The sequence below is a fragment of the Aotus nancymaae genome, unplaced genomic scaffold (assembly GCF_030222135.1).
Source record: "Aotus nancymaae isolate 86718 unplaced genomic scaffold, 86718_ANA_hifiasm-v0.15.2.pri h1tg000022l_1, whole genome shotgun sequence".
NCBI lineage: Eukaryota > Metazoa > Chordata > Mammalia > Primates > Aotidae > Aotus > Aotus nancymaae.
In genome coordinates, this window is record NW_026988435.1 from 26,204,786 (window position 1) to 26,223,237 (window position 18,452).

Here is an 18,452-nt window from a genome sequence, read left to right on the forward strand (position 1 = left end):
GCTGTATAAACAAGTGAATAAATAAATAAACAAGATGAATGGAGATGGAAAATAGAGGAAAATCCAGAAAAAGACTTAAGAGCGTTTGTACATTTATAGGCAGAGTGGTGGAGGAGGAGTTAGCAAAGATGACTGAGGGATAAAAGCCAGTATAGTAGGAAGAAAACCAAAAAGTATCTGCCATGGCGAAAATGAAAATGTTTCCAGAAAAAAAAAAAAAAAAAAAGATTAACCATGTATGTAGAATGAACCTGAGAGATAAAATAAGATAAAAGATATGAAACAATTAGATTTGTCAGTATTTCGCAACAATGTATTTGAAATGGCAACAAATAAGTTTATCGTATAGTATTCTTTTTTCCACCAGCAAATCCAGTATGTTGTACAGGGTGAGGAGAATGATCTCAAAGAAGAAGAGGGTTAATTAGGGAGTCGATGTTAGGTAAAAACCACCCAGAGAATAAATGATGCTGGTGATAGTAGCACATGTTATTGAATATATGATTTAGGCTGTGGGTAAAGTGAGAATTCAGGGGATAAAACATCATAGGAAATAATGAAATTTAAGGAGTGGGAAGGGATTCAGTTTCTTATATAAACTTAAAGCCCCAGTATTAAGCAGGCAGCCCGCATGGAGTTTGATATTAACCAGAATAGTGACAACAGTTGAAGTGAGAAAATCTTTAATTTGGATCTCTAAGTTCCTGGTGAATGAAGAGGTAGGACCACAAGGTTGGCAACTAGAGGTGGTGTGTAGTGTGTGCACATGTGTGTTTATGAATAATCATGCCATTATTCTATATCACAGAATATTTACATATTAACTATATGAGGTACCTTGGCGATTATAACTGGTTTATGTGTTTCATTTGTTAAGAAATATTGAAGGTGCAATTCAGATTGCTGGAAATATTTATAATGGCAATCCCTCCACATCTTAAAGTTATAAGATAAACTTTCCCAATTAATTAAGTGATGTGCAGCAAAATTTTACACTGCTTTTTAATGGCAATTTGCATCATAAACGAAAGACTAGGAAATGTTAATTGGTTCAAGAATGATTTTTCTGGGCCGGGCGCGGTGGCTCAAGCCTGTAATCCCAGCACTTTGGGAGGCCGAGGCGGGTGGATCACGAGGTCAAGAGATCGAGACCATCCTGGTCAACATGGTGAAACCCCGTCTCTACTAATACAAAAAAAAAACTAGCTGGGCATGGTGGCGCGTGCCTGTAATCCCAGCTACTCAGGAGGCTGAGGCAGGAGAATTGCCTGAACCCAGGAGGCGGAGGTTGCAGTGAGCCGAGATCGCGCCATTGCACTCCAGCCTGGGTAACGAGCGAAACTCCGTCTCAAAAAACAAACAAACAAACAAACAAAAAGAATGATTTTTCTAAGTAACTGCACTTATTTCCATTGTGGAGTGAAGCTCCAAAACTGAACTCAAGCTCTCTATATGCAGTTATGGCCTAGGTGAGCTTGTTGGAATGCATGCTTCTAATTACACTGAATAATCAATGAAAAAACAGGAAACTTCAAAGGCTAATGAATAGAATGCTGTATGGTATTTAAGGTTTTAAAAAAAGGACTATCTTTTCATTTATTTTCTTTGCGCTTTTTGCAAAACGAATTCCCACATTTCACCTGCATGAACTCTAACTGGGGCATATGATTTCTCTCTCGATCATATAGGCTCATTTCATTAATAAACCTGTTACTCACAGATTTATAAATTTCCATTTTTCAGCAACCACTTATCACTGTTTATTTTTTAAATAACTTCTATGTGTTACAAATTGCTTTCATGCTTCATCAAGACTGAAATCCTAAATAAAATAATGCTTTATGGTCTTTCATGTTAGAACACTTCATTGTCATTGATCATATCCTCTACCCTAATCTAATTTACTACTCCATCTAATCTAATCTACTACTAATCTAACATTAAAAACAACAGAAAAGTAAGAATTATCAGTTTTCATTTGCACTTAAAAGTCTCCTTGGATTAACTATAATATTTGCTCTATTTTTAAAAAGTGCTTGCTAAAAAATATAGTTCAGAAAATTGTGGTTTTAATAATTTATTAAACAAATCTATCCTATCAGCTAGATAGAAAAAATAAGTTCTATTGCTCTATACCATTTCAGGATGACTATATTTAACAATAATATACTATATACTTTTAAAATAACTAGGAGGAGGAGAATGAATATCCCTAACACAAATAAATGATAAATGTTTAAGATAAGAGAATTACCCTCATCTGCTATTGTATATTGAAACATCACTAGTACCACAGGAATATGTACAATTATTATTTGCCAATAAAATAAAATAAAACAAACAAAAACTAACACATGCTTAAACTTAAAAAAAATTCAAAACACACTCTTCAAAGATAATAGTTCATTCAAATTTTTTCAGAAAATACTTTTATTGATATCAAAACAATAACTTTAGGGGAATTTGCTGGAGTTCAGGCTATTTACTGAATATATGTGCTTTCTTAACCAATCTGAGTTTTAAAATCTGCACATGTGGATGATAGCAGGAAACAATAAAATATTTTCGTGCATAATACAGAAAAAACTAAATCCACAGAATACTTGGTAAATAGCCTTGTTAATATAAAGATTTAGGGAAAAAACAGTGGAAACAATCTTTTTAAAAAAGAATATTTATACTAGATTACAAGTATCATGTGAAAACCCAGAAGCTGAATCACCAGGCTTTAAGCTGTGATTTTAGGAGATTTGGTTTTCCAGCATTCTCCTGGTTCCTCATGCTGACCAAGTCTGGCACCCTGGGCCCTGCTTATGTACCCATTATGACTATATTTCCACTCCCTCTCTCTACCTTTCTCAAACTGGTCGTTTATTTAAAATGAACTTATCGAGTGCCTAAGACAGTCAGTTGTGCTAAGCACAGTGTTAGGATTTGCTAACTCCTGTGAGGCATCATTTCTTTGAGAACGTGTTTTCTTCAATTGCTTGGACATGGGCAGCTTCTCCTCCCCTTACAGTAGGAAATCATGGAAAAGAAGACTCTAATCTTCCTGCGATGATAGATAACCACAGAGCACCGGACTTGAGAACTCAGAATTTGAAAATAGAAAACTCTGCGATTGAATCCTGATGAAGCTGTGTAATGTGTCAGTTCAGCTACACTGAAATACGTTTTTTATTATTTCCTTTTCGGTATGTTTCTGGCTAAATGGATCACAGAAAAGACTGTTGGGAGAAATTCAGAAGGTGAAAGTGAAGCAGCAGCCATTCTGTAGCTCTCACACTTTGTTACTCATTGGCTAACTTCTTTCCTTAGTTTGAGTCAGTGGCCAAGCCTGCAAAGACTCCACCTTCCTTTTGTTCCTCTTTTAGCTTCATAAACTCCTATATCAGGTGTGTGTTAGGTATGGCATATGCAACACCCATACCACTGAGATTCACAGGCAGTAACAACTGACTTAGCATTTAGCCTGCCCTCGTGTGCTAAAGCTTGTGCTTTTGGGTTCCATTTAACTGCTTGCTCTCACCCACCTGACATCTATCCCTTCTTCTCTGCTGCCTGTGTCCTATGTACTTCAATGTCCAACATCAAATATAGAAACAAGAGATTTACAGATAATACTTAACCAGTTAGCATATGGTCAAGCCTCTGAAAATACTGTTTGAGGTCAAATCTCTATTAATTTATCCATTTCTGGTTCTCTGACTGAACACTGAGTGATATGCTTGATATCACCAATGACCACCCAGGTAATTTGGGAGTAATAAGTGATTTATCTTCATTAAATCTCAGTTTTATTTACTACAAAATGGGAGTTTTGTGTGAAATAAAAATTAACGTATGTGTTGCACTTAGCAAGAGATCAAACATTTTATAAACATTCAATCAATAATAACAATTATCATCACTCTATCCTAACAACCATCATGTTTTCTTCTCTTTTTGCTATTGGACTAAATACAAACAAAATAATACAACAGGAAAAAAAACAGCCAACAAATATACAAAGAAAATACTACTATTCCCCAATGACAACTTAATCTTATTGTTATAACTATTATTTTCCTTCCAAGAGCCTCCAAAACAAAAAAACTAAAAAACCTGTTAGAGTCAGTGTTTATCTCAAGCTCACTACACATTAACAAATTCTTCCCAATAATCAATATGGGAAGCTTGCTTCTATAGAAAACATTTGAATCATTTAAACAGCATTGGTTTTTGCCTAAGTGATTCTTGTTGTAAGAACATTCCCTGCATCAGTTTGAAAATAGGAACATCTAGAAAATCTACTAGATTACATTTAATGTTTTTTAGTGTTTCTTAGTTTTCAAGTCAAGTAACGAAGCTCATTTTAAAGTTTTTAACATGGGATAAAGTTAAGTTGGCTCCAGAAATCAATTAATTATATGGGAAAAGATAGGAAAATTAAAAATTGTAAAAATGAAAGATTATTTTATGTTACTATATATATAAAATACCATACTTAGGAATATCAGACCTGTGCAAGTGAGAAAATCATTACTTGCTGAAAATAGTCAGTTAAATGTCCATATCTTTCTGTGGCTCTCATTTATTAGATATAAAATGGTGTATTTATTAAAATATCCTTGAAAGCATCATAATATTATAAAAACATTATAATAAAAGTGATGTATCCTGGACATAATTCAATAAAAATTATAGATTTATTATAATCTCTATATTATATGTATACAATAACATATATACAGAGAGAGAAAGAGCTACAGAGACAAGAAATAAGAACACTCAAATATAGCTGATAGAAATATAAATTTGTATAGCTTTTAAAAAGTTAAGAAAGAAAATGTTTTAGTATATATTAAAACAAATGTGTATTTACATGTGAATTCAGCAATTTCATTTTTTGGAGTAAAGACAAAGACTTATCTCCAACAATATGAAAATGTACATGCAACAGGTTATTCATTGTTTTTTGAAAGCAAGATATTGGGTGAAGATGTATTCACAAACATAAGAGATTTATTGAATAAACTATGACAATTATACACTAAAGTCTGTATTTCTTATTTAGAAAAACTGAGGGAAATCTGTTTTACCAAAAGTGGAGAAGCAGTCATACAATGTTTGGTGGAAAAAAACCTGATAGAGTGTCTATAGTGTGCTATCATTTGTGTAAAAAAAGAGGAGTAATAGGAAATATACATATTTTTTTTTTACAAAACAAAACCTAGGAATGATAAATCTAAAACTAATGATAGTGCCCATATTAGTGGGTTGAATAGCATCCCCCAAAATTCATCTCCACTATATACCTCTGAATGTCATCTTATTTGAAAATAAGGTCTTTGTGGATATAGTCAGGTTAAGATGATCATATTGGACTACAGGAGGCCCTAAGTTCTTATTTTTGATATAACTTTTTATAGTAGTAGTAGAATCATAGAGGCTCTGTTTTGTTCATTTGTTTTTGTTTGTTTGTTTTTAAGGAAAAGACTTAGAGACACAGACACACAGAGGGAAGAAAGCCATGGAAAGACAAAGGTGAAGATTCGAGTTGTACTTCCACAAGCCCAAGAATGCAGATAACACCAGGAGTTAGAAGAAACGAGCAAGGATTCTTCCCTGGATTGATTGTTCAAAGGGAGCATGGCCCTGCTGACACTCTAATTTCAGACTTCTAGGCTGCAGAACTATGAAAGAATGAATTCCTTTGTTTTTAGCCACTCTGCTTCTGTTGTTTTCTTATGGAAGCCCTGGGAAACTAATCTATCTATTTATACATGGAAATGGAAATGAGAGAAAAGGTGTTAAAGAGTGAGCTTCTCAGACCCCCTACCCCTTTTTGGTATTGTTTTGACTTTTGGACTCATTTTAATATTTACCGTAGTTAACAAAATAAAATGAAGAACATTGAGGGAAAAAAGTCTTTAAAATGAAATACAAACAAACGAACCTAAAAATATTTCCATTCAACCTAATGGAAAAATGCAACCAAACTTAAGGGTGGAACAAAGAATGAATCCAGATAACTAGCAAACATGTTGTCACAGTATTTTGACTATTATACCTTCAGTGTAAAGACAAAAAAGACTTTCTAAAAGGTTGTGAAATCTAGTTAGCAAGATTTTTGTATTGGCATAGATGGGTAATTTCAGAACTGCTTTCAATGTAATCTAAACTGACAAATGAGATTATATATTGTGAACAATGGTAGCAAGGTATTTCACTGTCGGAAAAGGGAGTAAGCATATGAAAAGGGGTGGGGGAATAGAACAGATATTCTAGTATAAATTGAAATTGGGAGTATCAGCTTATGAGATAGACATATGCATACATGTATAGATGTATGTACGCATATATAGATCTGCATATATTATAGACACATATCCATGTATTATCTATTCTAGTGCTCTAGATATCACTTCTCAGAGACAGTTGGAGATGTTTAAGACTTTTTCCATACACTGTATGGCCAGTTTCATTTGGGTCTCAAAGGGCAACATTCGTTAGTTGCTATTTACTAAATTTTCCAGGGCATATTTACATAAATTTTTACTTGCTTTGAAACAACTTTTTTGATGTTATGTTTTAAAACTTATGATAATAAATATTTGCAGAGATAATGATTATAAAACATTTAAAAGGTTGATATAATATCATACAAATTGACAGAAAATCATATTCCATGAAAACATTATAGCTAATTAGAGGACAAGGTTTCTTAGATGTCTACTCTCAAAAAGTAATTCATTTTATCCTGCATTTTGATTGGTGCTAATAAAATGTATTGAACAGAGTTCTTAAAGCATGCTATAACTAATAGAATTTTTTTTTAATTTCTGGTGTTTTTATTTTCCAAAGTAAAATTTATTTAAAATTATATCAAAAATTAAGTTTTGTCAGACTATATCCACTTTGGCAAAATAAACTTTTTTTTTGTTTATGATCATTTTGTCTTTCACTATGAGTCAAATTATTAAGGTGAGTTTTCTTTTCAATTTATTGCAATTATCCTAGTAGACAGCACAGGATGCTGTTGAAGTCTTAGTTTTGAGGGTTAATATTAAATCACCTTTCTTATATTTCTCTTCCTCTTTAGATCAATAATGCAAAAGGTCTAATGTTATGTCAAAGGACTTGCATTCATCAAACTGGAAATAACTTGTGGCTGTTCATTAGGATTATCCTCTCCTCCTTTTTAAAATATATTACTGAGGGATTTTTATTCAATCAATGAATAATAGAATATTTTATGAACCAAGTTAGAAAATAGACTGTGAGAAATGTATAGATAATTGGTAAACAGAACAAAACAGAATAAGTCCACAATTATAAAACATAAATTCCTTCCTTGCTAGATTAAAAATTATATAAAAATAATATTATTCATAACATATATACTGTAGATTTGGAGGCTCTTATTTATCACCATTTGCCATATATAAGATTTGGGTTTAATAGAAATTTAGTAATTTGAAATTAACTTTTAGTCATTTTTAAAATTTTACATTTACTTTTTATTTGCTATTTGGGTGATAGTGTAGTACTTACAGTCTGAAGATGTTTTTTGAAACCTGTATTGAAACATTTAAAAAATATCTAGTGGAGTTTCTTTATATCATCCTTCATATTTATTTTTGTCAATATGCTAACTTCTCATGAATGCTTTGCCTTGTGCTATAATCATCCAAAAATTACCCTAATGTTTCCTTAAAAAGTACTCTTTTAAAGAATCTGCTACATTAATAACTTCATATAACATTTAATATGTAATTAAACAACATATTATGGATTTACTGAGGTAATTGAGTTAGGAGACGTTCATTGAAGTAACTATATTTCATTCAGTTATAGCTGGGATGTTGTAAAAGCAAGAAATAGAGACTTATAATCACTTAAAGTCATATAAACTGCATAATTTCTTTAACTTAAAATGTTATGTGACTTGAAAATATGCATACTAAAAGAGGCTTTTACGTCATTAATTATTAATAAAAAGCATTTTAAAAATAATTAAATACTATGACATGCTTATTGAAATGGCTAATATTAAAAGATGCTGACTATCTGAAGTATTGTGGAGAATAGAGAGAATTGAGTGGAACTGGAACTCTGATACTCTGACATGTATGTAAAATGACACAACCACTTTGGAAAAACAGTTCAATAACTTATGGTGTTTTGTCCGCTAAGCATATGTCAGCCATATGGTATAGCCATTCTACTCCTAGATATTTACCCAAAATTTAAGCTGGACTTTGCTTTCACTATCATTATCTGGCATCTTCCTCACTCAGTCGTTTTATTTCAAAGAAGTTCATAGATAAGCAGTAAAATCAAATATTTAGATTTGGTAGCAGCAAAGAGGTGAGTACGATTAACATTTTGACCTACGTAAATGACATGTTTGTTATAGCCTATCTAGAATATTTGCCTCTCATGATAATTATTTAAAATATATCACTAGGGTTGGCATTGCTAAATTAGGCATTGTAACTTCCATTATATTTTAACCAAGTAACAAAATTATAAGCCAATTTAAAAAACTATTGCCATCTACAGTAGTATACAAAATCAACATTTTGTTTTAAATTGTTTAGTAAAATTTTATAATACAGTCAATTAGTTGGCATGACAATAATTTTTAAATACCTGATATTTTCAAAGAAGATTGTAATTTTCATAGTTCGTTGTGGTTTAAATACACTTTTATATATCTTTCCAGTTGAAATAATTACACTCCAGGGCCAGGCATGGTAGCTCATGCCTGTAATCCCAGCAGTTTGGGAGACTGAGATGGGTGGATCACTTAAGGCCAGCATTTTTTCTTCCATGCTGGATGCTTCCTGCCTGATATGGTTTTGCTGTGTCCCCACTCAAATCCTATCTTGAATTGTAGCTCCCATAATCCCCTTGTGTTGTGGTAGGGACCCAGTGGAAGATAATTGAATCATGGGGGCAGTTTCCCCTATACTTTTCCTGTGGTAGTGAATAAGTCTCACAAGATCTAATGGTTTTATAAGGGGAAATTCCTTTTCCTTGGCTGTCACTCTTGTCTGCTGCCATGTGAGATGTGCCTTTCACCTTCCACCATGATTGTGAGGTCTCCTCAGTCATAAGGAACTGTAAGTCCATTAAACCTCTTTCTTTTGTAAATTTCCCAGTCTGGGATATGTCTTTATCAATACTGTGAAAATGGACAAATACATCAGTTCTTCAGCATTTGGACTCTTGGACTTACACCAGTGGTTTGCCAGGGGCTCTCAGGCCTTTGGCCACAGACTGAAGGCTGCATTGCCAGCTTCCCTGCTTCTGAAGTTTTGAGATTTGGACTGATCCACCACTGACCCCTTTGCACCTCAACTTGCAGATGGCCTAATATGGAGTTTACCTTTTGAACGTGTGAGTCAATCTTCTTTAATAAACTCACTTTCATTTATACATCTATCATATTCATTCTGTCCCTCTGGAGAGCCCTGACTAATACACTCTTTAAGCTGTAGTATTTTCAATGGAGTCAACACCTACCCTCAGTATAAAATAGACCTACTCATTCTAAACTATGTCTACACAACACTCAAAATTCGAGGCTTAACCTTATAGGTAGCATTTTCCCCCAAATTCTTAAGGCCCTCTCTGAGTCTAAACAAACAAAATACTATTTTTCTTCTAAAATTATGTAGGTACATGACTTTCTTCAAGGTAGTCCAGATTTTCTAGTGTAATCAATTAGTTGGCACTACAATAATTACTAAATATCTGATATTTCCAAAGAGAATTTTGTTTTTTAAAGTTCTTTGTGGTTTAAATACATTTTCATATACTTTATTTTCTAGTTGGAATAATTTTAGTTTAGGATACAGTAGGAAATGGGTTTCAAAAATATTTTATATAAAAAATAAGCAAAAATCATGCTATATCCAATCTTATTCTTACTCTGGGAACACCTTACAGTTTTGTGGCCTTTTTTCTATTAAGTTACAACCTAGATAAGGGTTAAAAACCCTTAAGTCTGACTGCTTGTGCTCTTGCTCCTTCTCTCTCTGTACAAACAGTTAATTTCATAGGGGCTACCACTTTTCCATATTCTCCCCTTTCCAAGGTACATTTACTCTTCCTACTTTCATAGGATAGACAGAAGTTCTTGTTTAGACATGGCTAATGAGCTACAGAATAACCTGAATTATAAAGAGTATTTTCTATATATTAATTTAATATTTGCACAATATTATTTTTATATTAATTAACTTATGTATTTATTCAGTTAAAAAGGATATGTTGAGTATCTTAGCACTAACACAAAATTCCAGGCTATAAAGGTAAACAGTAAATCGGATAGGTATGTTTTTAGTGAGATTAGAGTAAGGCAGGAAAGACAAGTAAGTGAATAGAAACTTGCAAAAAAAAAGTGTTACAAAGATTTTGAAAAAGGAGAAATCTTCAGTGGGGTACAACCGAGTATAGATAGCTCACCTCCAGTCCAGGGATGAAAGGGGAGACACCTGGCAAATGGCCAGAAGAGTTTTGACTTCATGTGACGTTAACAGGGACTGGCTTCATATTGGATGAAGGTAAATGATGCTAATTCAGGAAAACTAGTCTGATGGTAGAAGGTAAGTGCATTGGAGAGGAGTGTGACAAGGATAAATGATACCGTCAGAGCCCCAAATTGTCAATGTTGAAATGAATTGCAAAGAGAACTTTTGGGAGGAAATATTATCTATAAGGTTAAAAAATAATACTTACTGAAACTGCCATTTATGGCCAGGGTGAAATGTCATGATAAAATGTAATCCAATAAGATACTGAGAAGTATTAAATAATTATGGAAGAAATGGAAAGCAATCTTTCTGCTGTTCTACATCAATCAGGTTTCTATAATTGTGTCTAGTTTTAGATGCTGACCTTATTTAAGAAAGGGTAAAAAAGAGATGGTCGGGAAAGAGAAACAAAGATAATTAACCTTCTGGCAAATAGCGGTATTAAATGAATTAGATTTGTTTAGCTTAGAGAAAGGAAGGACAAGGGTAATCTGATTACAGAAATGAGTCATACATAGAGTAATTAGGAGGGAAATGCAGTTTTCTATGTCCACAGAGGACTAAACAAGAGGAAATTGACTTTAATAAAGCAGTAATTGTATTTCTAGATATAGATATATATTTTTTTTTACAGAAACACTTTTCAAACGCTACTACTAATCAGCTAATGCTCTATAGCTTACCACGTTTGTGTAGGTTGCCACAGGACTGGCTCTTGAGTCTCCATTAGCATCTGTCTGTGCTGACTGCTTACTCATGTGGTTAGGGATTTAAGACTAGATGTGCTCATGGATCTGTGATTTAAACACATTTGCAACAGTTTCTTAATTTGATTTCATAGATTTGCTCTGACAAGTAATTGAAAACACTGTAAGTCTGCTTTTTAAGTCAATAGCCTCCCCCTAAAGTGTGATTTAAGCTTTGGGGATAAAAGAAAAGAGATCTACAAGTTGCTTTGTTCGTTTTTATCTTACTACAAAAAAATGAAAATCAACTCCTTATAAATATACTATTAATCAAGAGATTTTAAAATATATTTTTAAGTAATTTTATAACTCATTTTAGGATTTTTACCTGTTTTAGTTATGTGGAAAAATTTGAAGTTACTACAAAATTTAAATGGACATTTCTAAGTGACTCTAGAAAGTTCAAGATGACTGAGTTTATCCTTTTTTACATATATATATATATATATATATATATATATATATATATATATATAGAAACTTCAGGTGAATTGAAACTTTCTATACCTTCTTTCTATAAACTTCTTTAAGTCGACTGTCCACAACTATGTTTGTAATCGTGGGTTAATGGAAGGACCTTAAACTCTACCTACAAGAGAGAGGAATGTCAATGTGTTTGAGAACATAAATTGAATCCATCACAGTACTATACATACATATATTTATGAAAAATTTTACACTGTGCTAAAAAAACCCTATTTCTTATGTGCCCCTTTAATCTTTAAATCTATAAAGGTCCAGTGCTTTGAACAAGTCATATGTGTCCAGGAATAACAATCAAAAAGTTTATAGTAGCAAAAACGGCGGAGAAGGTTGAGCTTTGAGTGTGATGTGTTGTAAACTGTGGAGGAAGATTGCATAGTACATAGCAGAGGAAGATCAGAAGGTGGGATAACAACTTTGGAAGGCAACAGGTCGCTAACAAATTTGCTTGGCTTGCTTGTTTGCTTCTTCTTATTATTTGCTATAATAAACAAGGATGCTAGAATCACATGTGTTTAAGAACTGTAAGTTAGGTAGTCTCAGTGGTAAGCTGATGTGAGCCCAAAATTAGGAGTTACCCTGACATTTTAATGGAGAAGTTGAGAGATATTATCATCTTATCTACATGGGTTGGCAATGTATTGCAGATGACAAAGAAAAATGGGTTAATGGAGACAGATGTTTTGGAGGTATAACTCCTGTCTTCATTGACTTACTAGATGTGGGAGGTGCCATGTTCTAATATTGAAATCATGGCCTTATCGTTTCCTTAAGAAGTTTTGTCTAAGGGCCAAATGCTTACAACCTTGTAAATTATAATTACTCTTGATTATTAGATAGTTCCAGCATTTTAACAGAAATTCAATTTGTATCTTAAGGTATTAAAAATGTTCACCCTACGTACATGTTGGTTCAATTGTTGAACTTCCTTTGAACATGATAAATAACACTGCCTGGACTGCTTTGTATTTGGGTTTGCCATGAGTTAGCTTACTTTATTATCTGCACTGGAAATTGAGGATGATTATATTAAGAGCTCTTAATCTTTTCATTATCTCACATTTATTTGAATACCCTACTTGACTACCTCATCTTTAATTGAAATATCAGTTGAGCCTGGGCATTGAAAACAGGGCTATTGTGTATTTTTCTATTTAAAACATTCTTTTGAGATTGGCAGTTTTTTATTTCTTTATTTTACATTTTTTTCTTTTACTTTTTAGTTGCTGTATCTAAAGAAGAAAAACATAGTAGATTTAATAAAATTCCACAATTGCTCAATAGATCATATTTTCCCTAAAGTTTTCTTTCCTAGAATCTCCAACACCAAAATCATGCTCTTGAAATAAAATGTAAGAAAGTATTTTCCAACTGAAAAATTGAAAACCTAAATTAAATATTATATGTTTTAGCATGATATTAGTATTTTACTAATATTTCTGAAAAGTTTAGTATTTATAAACTACAATATAAGCCCTGCTTTATTCTTGTCATTTAAAAAATATATTTGAAAATTTAAGAATTTTATTTTTCTCATTCAAAAATAACAGTACATATGTTAACTCTAACTGGGAAATGTCAAGAATTAATCTTTGGTGAATATGGTGTAAAATGTGACAGCATGATTTATTACTCTTGTGGCTATTTCTTAGGATTTTTCAATATATTACTAAGCTTTAAATAATAAAGTCAATTAATTATAAATACTGCACTTTAAGTTGACTACAAAACTTAGCTAAGTTTCTTATAAAATTTATATTTTAAAACTATAAATATGAATAAACGTGCAAATACTTTAAAATATGCAATACTATTTAATTGTAATTATATATAGAATACATTCCAACAATAATATTTTAATATCTTAGAGACACAACTGCATTATTCTAAAAATACTTCCATTTTTCATTAATCAGGAGCAATATCATACATATTGATGAAAGCATTTGTACATAAAGTATTCACTATTTAATAATGTATAGTGTAAATTATGTACTGTTTTTATGTTAAATATACCAATTTAACCATTATATAAAAAGAAGCTTTTAGAGTTGAAAATCAGTAACAGTTCATTTATTTTTAAATGTGATTTAACAGAGACCTGAAAACATTGTTTTTATTTTTGTTATTTTGTTCTTCACATCATATTTGAGGGCCTTATTTGCATATTAATGCAATATAAAATTAATCTAATTTTACCACATGTTGTATGAAAAACTAGATAAAACATTCTCCCAATTTTTCTTTTTAAAATGGTCTTTTGGCATTAATTCAATCATTTTATGTTTCTGCATGGTACTGGTCTGTGTAATGGATTTTAAATATTTATCAAATTAATCAATTGCTTGAATAAACAAATTCCATTAGTGGCTTGAGATTTATGTGAATACCATATGTAGATTATGAGCCTTTCATTGTCAAATCATTTTACTCATGAACCTCTATTTCTAAAATTTGTGAGCACATACTCCAAATATATGTAAAATTTGCTAATAGTTTATATACTTACACTACTTATACTGCTATACTGATATGTATGTATGTTGCAAAAATCTAAAGAGAAATTGAAATTAAAAAATAAAATGATGAACAAACAATAATGCTACATGATTTGACTTTTTATTTTATATCATTCATTATTTTCACAAAATATTCACAATAAAATAAATTTTGATACTTATTACTCTCCATGAAACCATAACTGATGCTTAGTGCTTAGTTCTTAACAATTTCTCTAAAGATGATGCGTACTGTTATTAACGAGCATCTCAAGGCATAACACACTCTCATGAGCATCAAATATGTTTCCAATTAGTTTCACATTATTTCCATTTTTTTGTTGTCATCCCTTGAAATTTTCTTATATGGTATTTGTTTTATCCTGCAGTTCTTGACAAAGTTATTATGCTCTAACTAAGAAACTAAATGCTCCTTCATTGCTTGTTTGCTTGTGTTTGCTTGTGACCAATATTGTCAACTAATGGTTCTTTGCAGGGATATTTTTCAGCTGTTTGTTCATGTTAGAAAACTTACTTTTGTTAAAATAAAATAATACTATCTAGAAATTCACTAAACCTGAAACAGGAATGCTGCATGCACGATAACTTGTTAAGGGAAAACGAAAGCAAGATTGTCACTTGTTTTTCTTTAGGGTATATTTTAAACACTGTGGACACGAAAAAATTGCAGAAATTCTGTTGGGGAGATAGTCTAACAAGTGCTACATCTTTATGTAGCAAACATCTAATATATTTGTTGAAATTGTATAATATTCAGAGAATTTAAATAGCAGATGATTTTTTAAATTATAGTATCTTTATTAAAGTATTATATGACACAGAACAATATGCTGAAGAAGAGTATTAATAAGTACTTCAAAACATTTTTAATTGTTTGCCTCAGAAAAAATATTTTCAAGTTCATTCTCTTCCAACATGCTTAACTGTTCCTACTATTTATTTAATTCACATCAGAGTAACTTGGGCACTTTCTATCATGTGGTCAACTTGCTGAATCTATTGAAACTTCAGATGCCTCAGCTGTAAAATAGAGATAACAGTGCAGTTCCCAGGGCTGTGATGGAAAGTGAAGGAGGGAATGCATGAAGTGTTCTGAGCACTGTACCTTTGCCATTGTAAGCACTTGATCAATGGCAGTTGCTGTTTTTATACTTACTACATTTTTGTAACTTATTCCCTTTTCAAAGTTACAAAATATGTAATATCCTGATACTGTAACTCGTTTTTAATGATCAAAACACATGCCTGTGTATAAAATATTCCTCAGTGATTTACAACTATTTTCCTGTCTCTTGGACAGGTAATTTGATATCATACTCTAGAATTGTTTTTAAATGCTTGCTCTAGTGTATTTCATATATATAGTTGTTTTTTTTTTCTCCTCTTTATACTGCAAATGCATTTTCTCTCTATTTTTTTTTTTTTTTTTTGAGACGGAGTTTTGCTCTTGTTACCCAGGCTGGAGTGCAATGGCGCGATCTCGGCTCACCGCAACCTCCGCCTCCTGGGCATTTTCTCTCTATTTTTTTTTCTCTCTCTCTAAAATTAACTTCAGGCCTCCTTTTCTTTCCTTTGGGTAGAAACAAATAAGATAAAAGTAAGTTATGGAACAAAGTTCTAGTGGCTTGAGATATCGGCGGGAGCGGCCGGGTGGCGGGAGGAACCGTTACGGGAACTGAAGCTGCCGATTAAGGCTGATCAAGATGACAACCTCCCAAAAGCACCGAGACTTCGTGGCAGAGCCCATGGGGGAAAAGCCAGTGGGGAGCCTGGCCGGGACTGGTGAAGTCCTGGGCAAGAAGCTGGAAGAAAGGGGCTGTGACAAAGCCTATGTTGTCCCTGGCCAGTTTTTGGTGCTAAAGAAAGATGAATACCTTTTCCGGGAATGGCTGAAGTCCCGGGACTGCTTTGGATGCCTGCGAGAGTGGTGAGACGCCTTCTTGTGGTGCTCTCTGGGAAGCTCTCAATCCCCAGCCCTCGTCCAGAGTTTGAAACCGAGCAGGACTCCTCCCCTGTCCGCTACAAAGGAAAAGATTGCTATTGTCTACCCACCTCCGACATACTCCAGGGTTTTGGGAGTTTCCTTCCCTAACCGTTTCAACGTTTTTTGGATTCTCGCTCTTGGCATGCCTCCGTCTTCCTTTTTCCGTTGCCAGTTCCCTGGTGACAGTTACTGGCTTTCCTCAACGGATTCCTGGCCCTATCCCTCACCCCCACCCTCACTTTCAGTCCGTTTGTTACCGTTTGGCTCCTTTTTTGGCAGAACAGTCACTGTCGTTGTAAAGTTTTTTAGATCAATAAAGTCAGTGGCTTTCAAATAAAAAAAAAATGTGGCCGGGCGCGGTGGCTCACGCCTGTAATCCCAGCACTTTGGGAGGCCGAGGCGGGCGGATCACGAGGTCAAGAGATCGAGACCATCCCGGTCAACATGGTGAAACCCCGTCTCTACTAAAAATACAAAAAATTAGCTGGGCACGGTGGCGCGTGCCTGTAATCCCAGCTACTCAGGAGGCTGAGGCAGGAGAATTGCCTGAACCCAGGAGGCGGAGGTTGCGGTGAGCCGAGATCGCGCCATTGCACTCCAGCCTGGGTAACAAAAGCGAAACTCCGCCTCAAAAAAAAAAAAAAAAAAAAAAAAGGGTAAAAGTAAGTTCCTAAATGATGCATGTTGTCCCTGTATGTACTACAAATTATAAAGAATATTATAAATATGGAGACCAAAAAAAGGGAAAATGAGATGGTGAAAATAAGTTCTAACATATCAAAAATTCAATAAATATAAATATGAATATATTTCCTAGGTAATAAAAAAGTTGAAAGTTTCGATTTTTCTGTTGGGTTTTCTCAGAAGCAGACCATGAGAAAGGATTTGAGTACATGTAGTTTATTTGGTGTTTACATGAACACAAGTAGGAAAGTGTGAAATGAGAAAGAAGCCAATACAAATATGCATTTAATTGCTCTTTTAGATGTCAGGTTAATTCTAAATGAAACGTTCAGGAAACTATGCAAAACATACTTAGCAGAATTTACTCCTAGAGAGCTGAGGGGGCTGGAGTACACAGACAACAGACATCCACTTTGCAAAGTCAGTCACTGAGGATTTTTTTGAAGTTAGGTTTGGAGAGGTGGGTATTTCATTCCCAGTATCCAGCAAAGAAACTTTCAGTTTTCATTGATATATTATAGTGGAAGTTCAATGTCTTCAGATGCTGAAATTGCTACATTAGCTATCGTGTGTGTGTGTGTGTGTGTGTGTGTGTGTGTATCTAAAAGGGTGTAGTTATATGTCATTCACAGTAGAGGCAAACAACACACCCGGAAGATAATGCAACCAAAATTTAAAAATAAAGATGGAATATATACAGGAAAAAATTTACCAAGCAGCTAAAATAACTAACTAGCAAGCAAAGCAAACAAAATACTAGTAATAAAGAGTATTAACATATATGGAACTGAGAATTCAATATGCCAGATTTTAAAAACATTCCAAATTTAATGGATCTAATACTATACTTTCAAAATATGTAAAGAAAGACAAAAATGCAAGGAGTTGTTGGAAAATCCACCATCTTATTGGGTAGTTTTAGCATACCTTATACAGTAATTGATAAAAAAAGTAGACAAACTTAGTGAAGCTACAGAAAAAGTGAAGACATTATAAGTAAAATTCAGCTAATAAATAACCACTATAACTGTATAGATGCCAATATGTATTATATTTATATATTACTAGATTTATATACATATACCTATCTGCCTATGTCTCAATTTAAAATTTTCATTCTCAAAAAAATTAAATTAAATTATTACATTAAAAAACAGATAAAATGGATTCAAGGGTAAGAATATTGCCATTTTGGGGGAGTCTAATTGTTATGAAAAAAATGTAAACACTGACAATGGATATACAATATAAAACAACAAAGAATAAAAATTAACAGAGCAAGTCTTTGCAGCATTAAATTATTAAAATTAGAATTAACAGAAACTATTTCATACACTTTTTAATAGTGGATAAAACTTCTGAATCAATGAAAACTCATATGATATTTGAACCCAGGTTATCATATCTGAGACTAATCCCAAACAGTTACAGTTGATGTCAACTGAAATTACAGGCAAAAATATTATGGAACATTGGCCTGGAGTACGGTGGATCTGATTCAATCTGGCAA

At 33.0% G+C, this 18,452-nt stretch overlaps 1 protein-coding gene across 1 annotated transcript; it reads left to right on the plus strand.

The window, feature by feature from the left end:
- The first annotated feature begins 15,917 nt into the window (after nucleotides 1–15,917).
- On the plus strand, nucleotides 15,918–16,205 carry LOC110567544 (barrier-to-autointegration factor-like). The gene has a single exon (XM_064379967.1). It carries the CDS (start codon nucleotides 15,978–15,980, stop codon nucleotides 16,203–16,205), a length of 228 nt encoding a protein of 75 aa, XP_064236037.1. The 5' UTR covers nucleotides 15,918–15,977.
- Nucleotides 16,206–18,452: the final 2,247 nt, after the last annotated feature.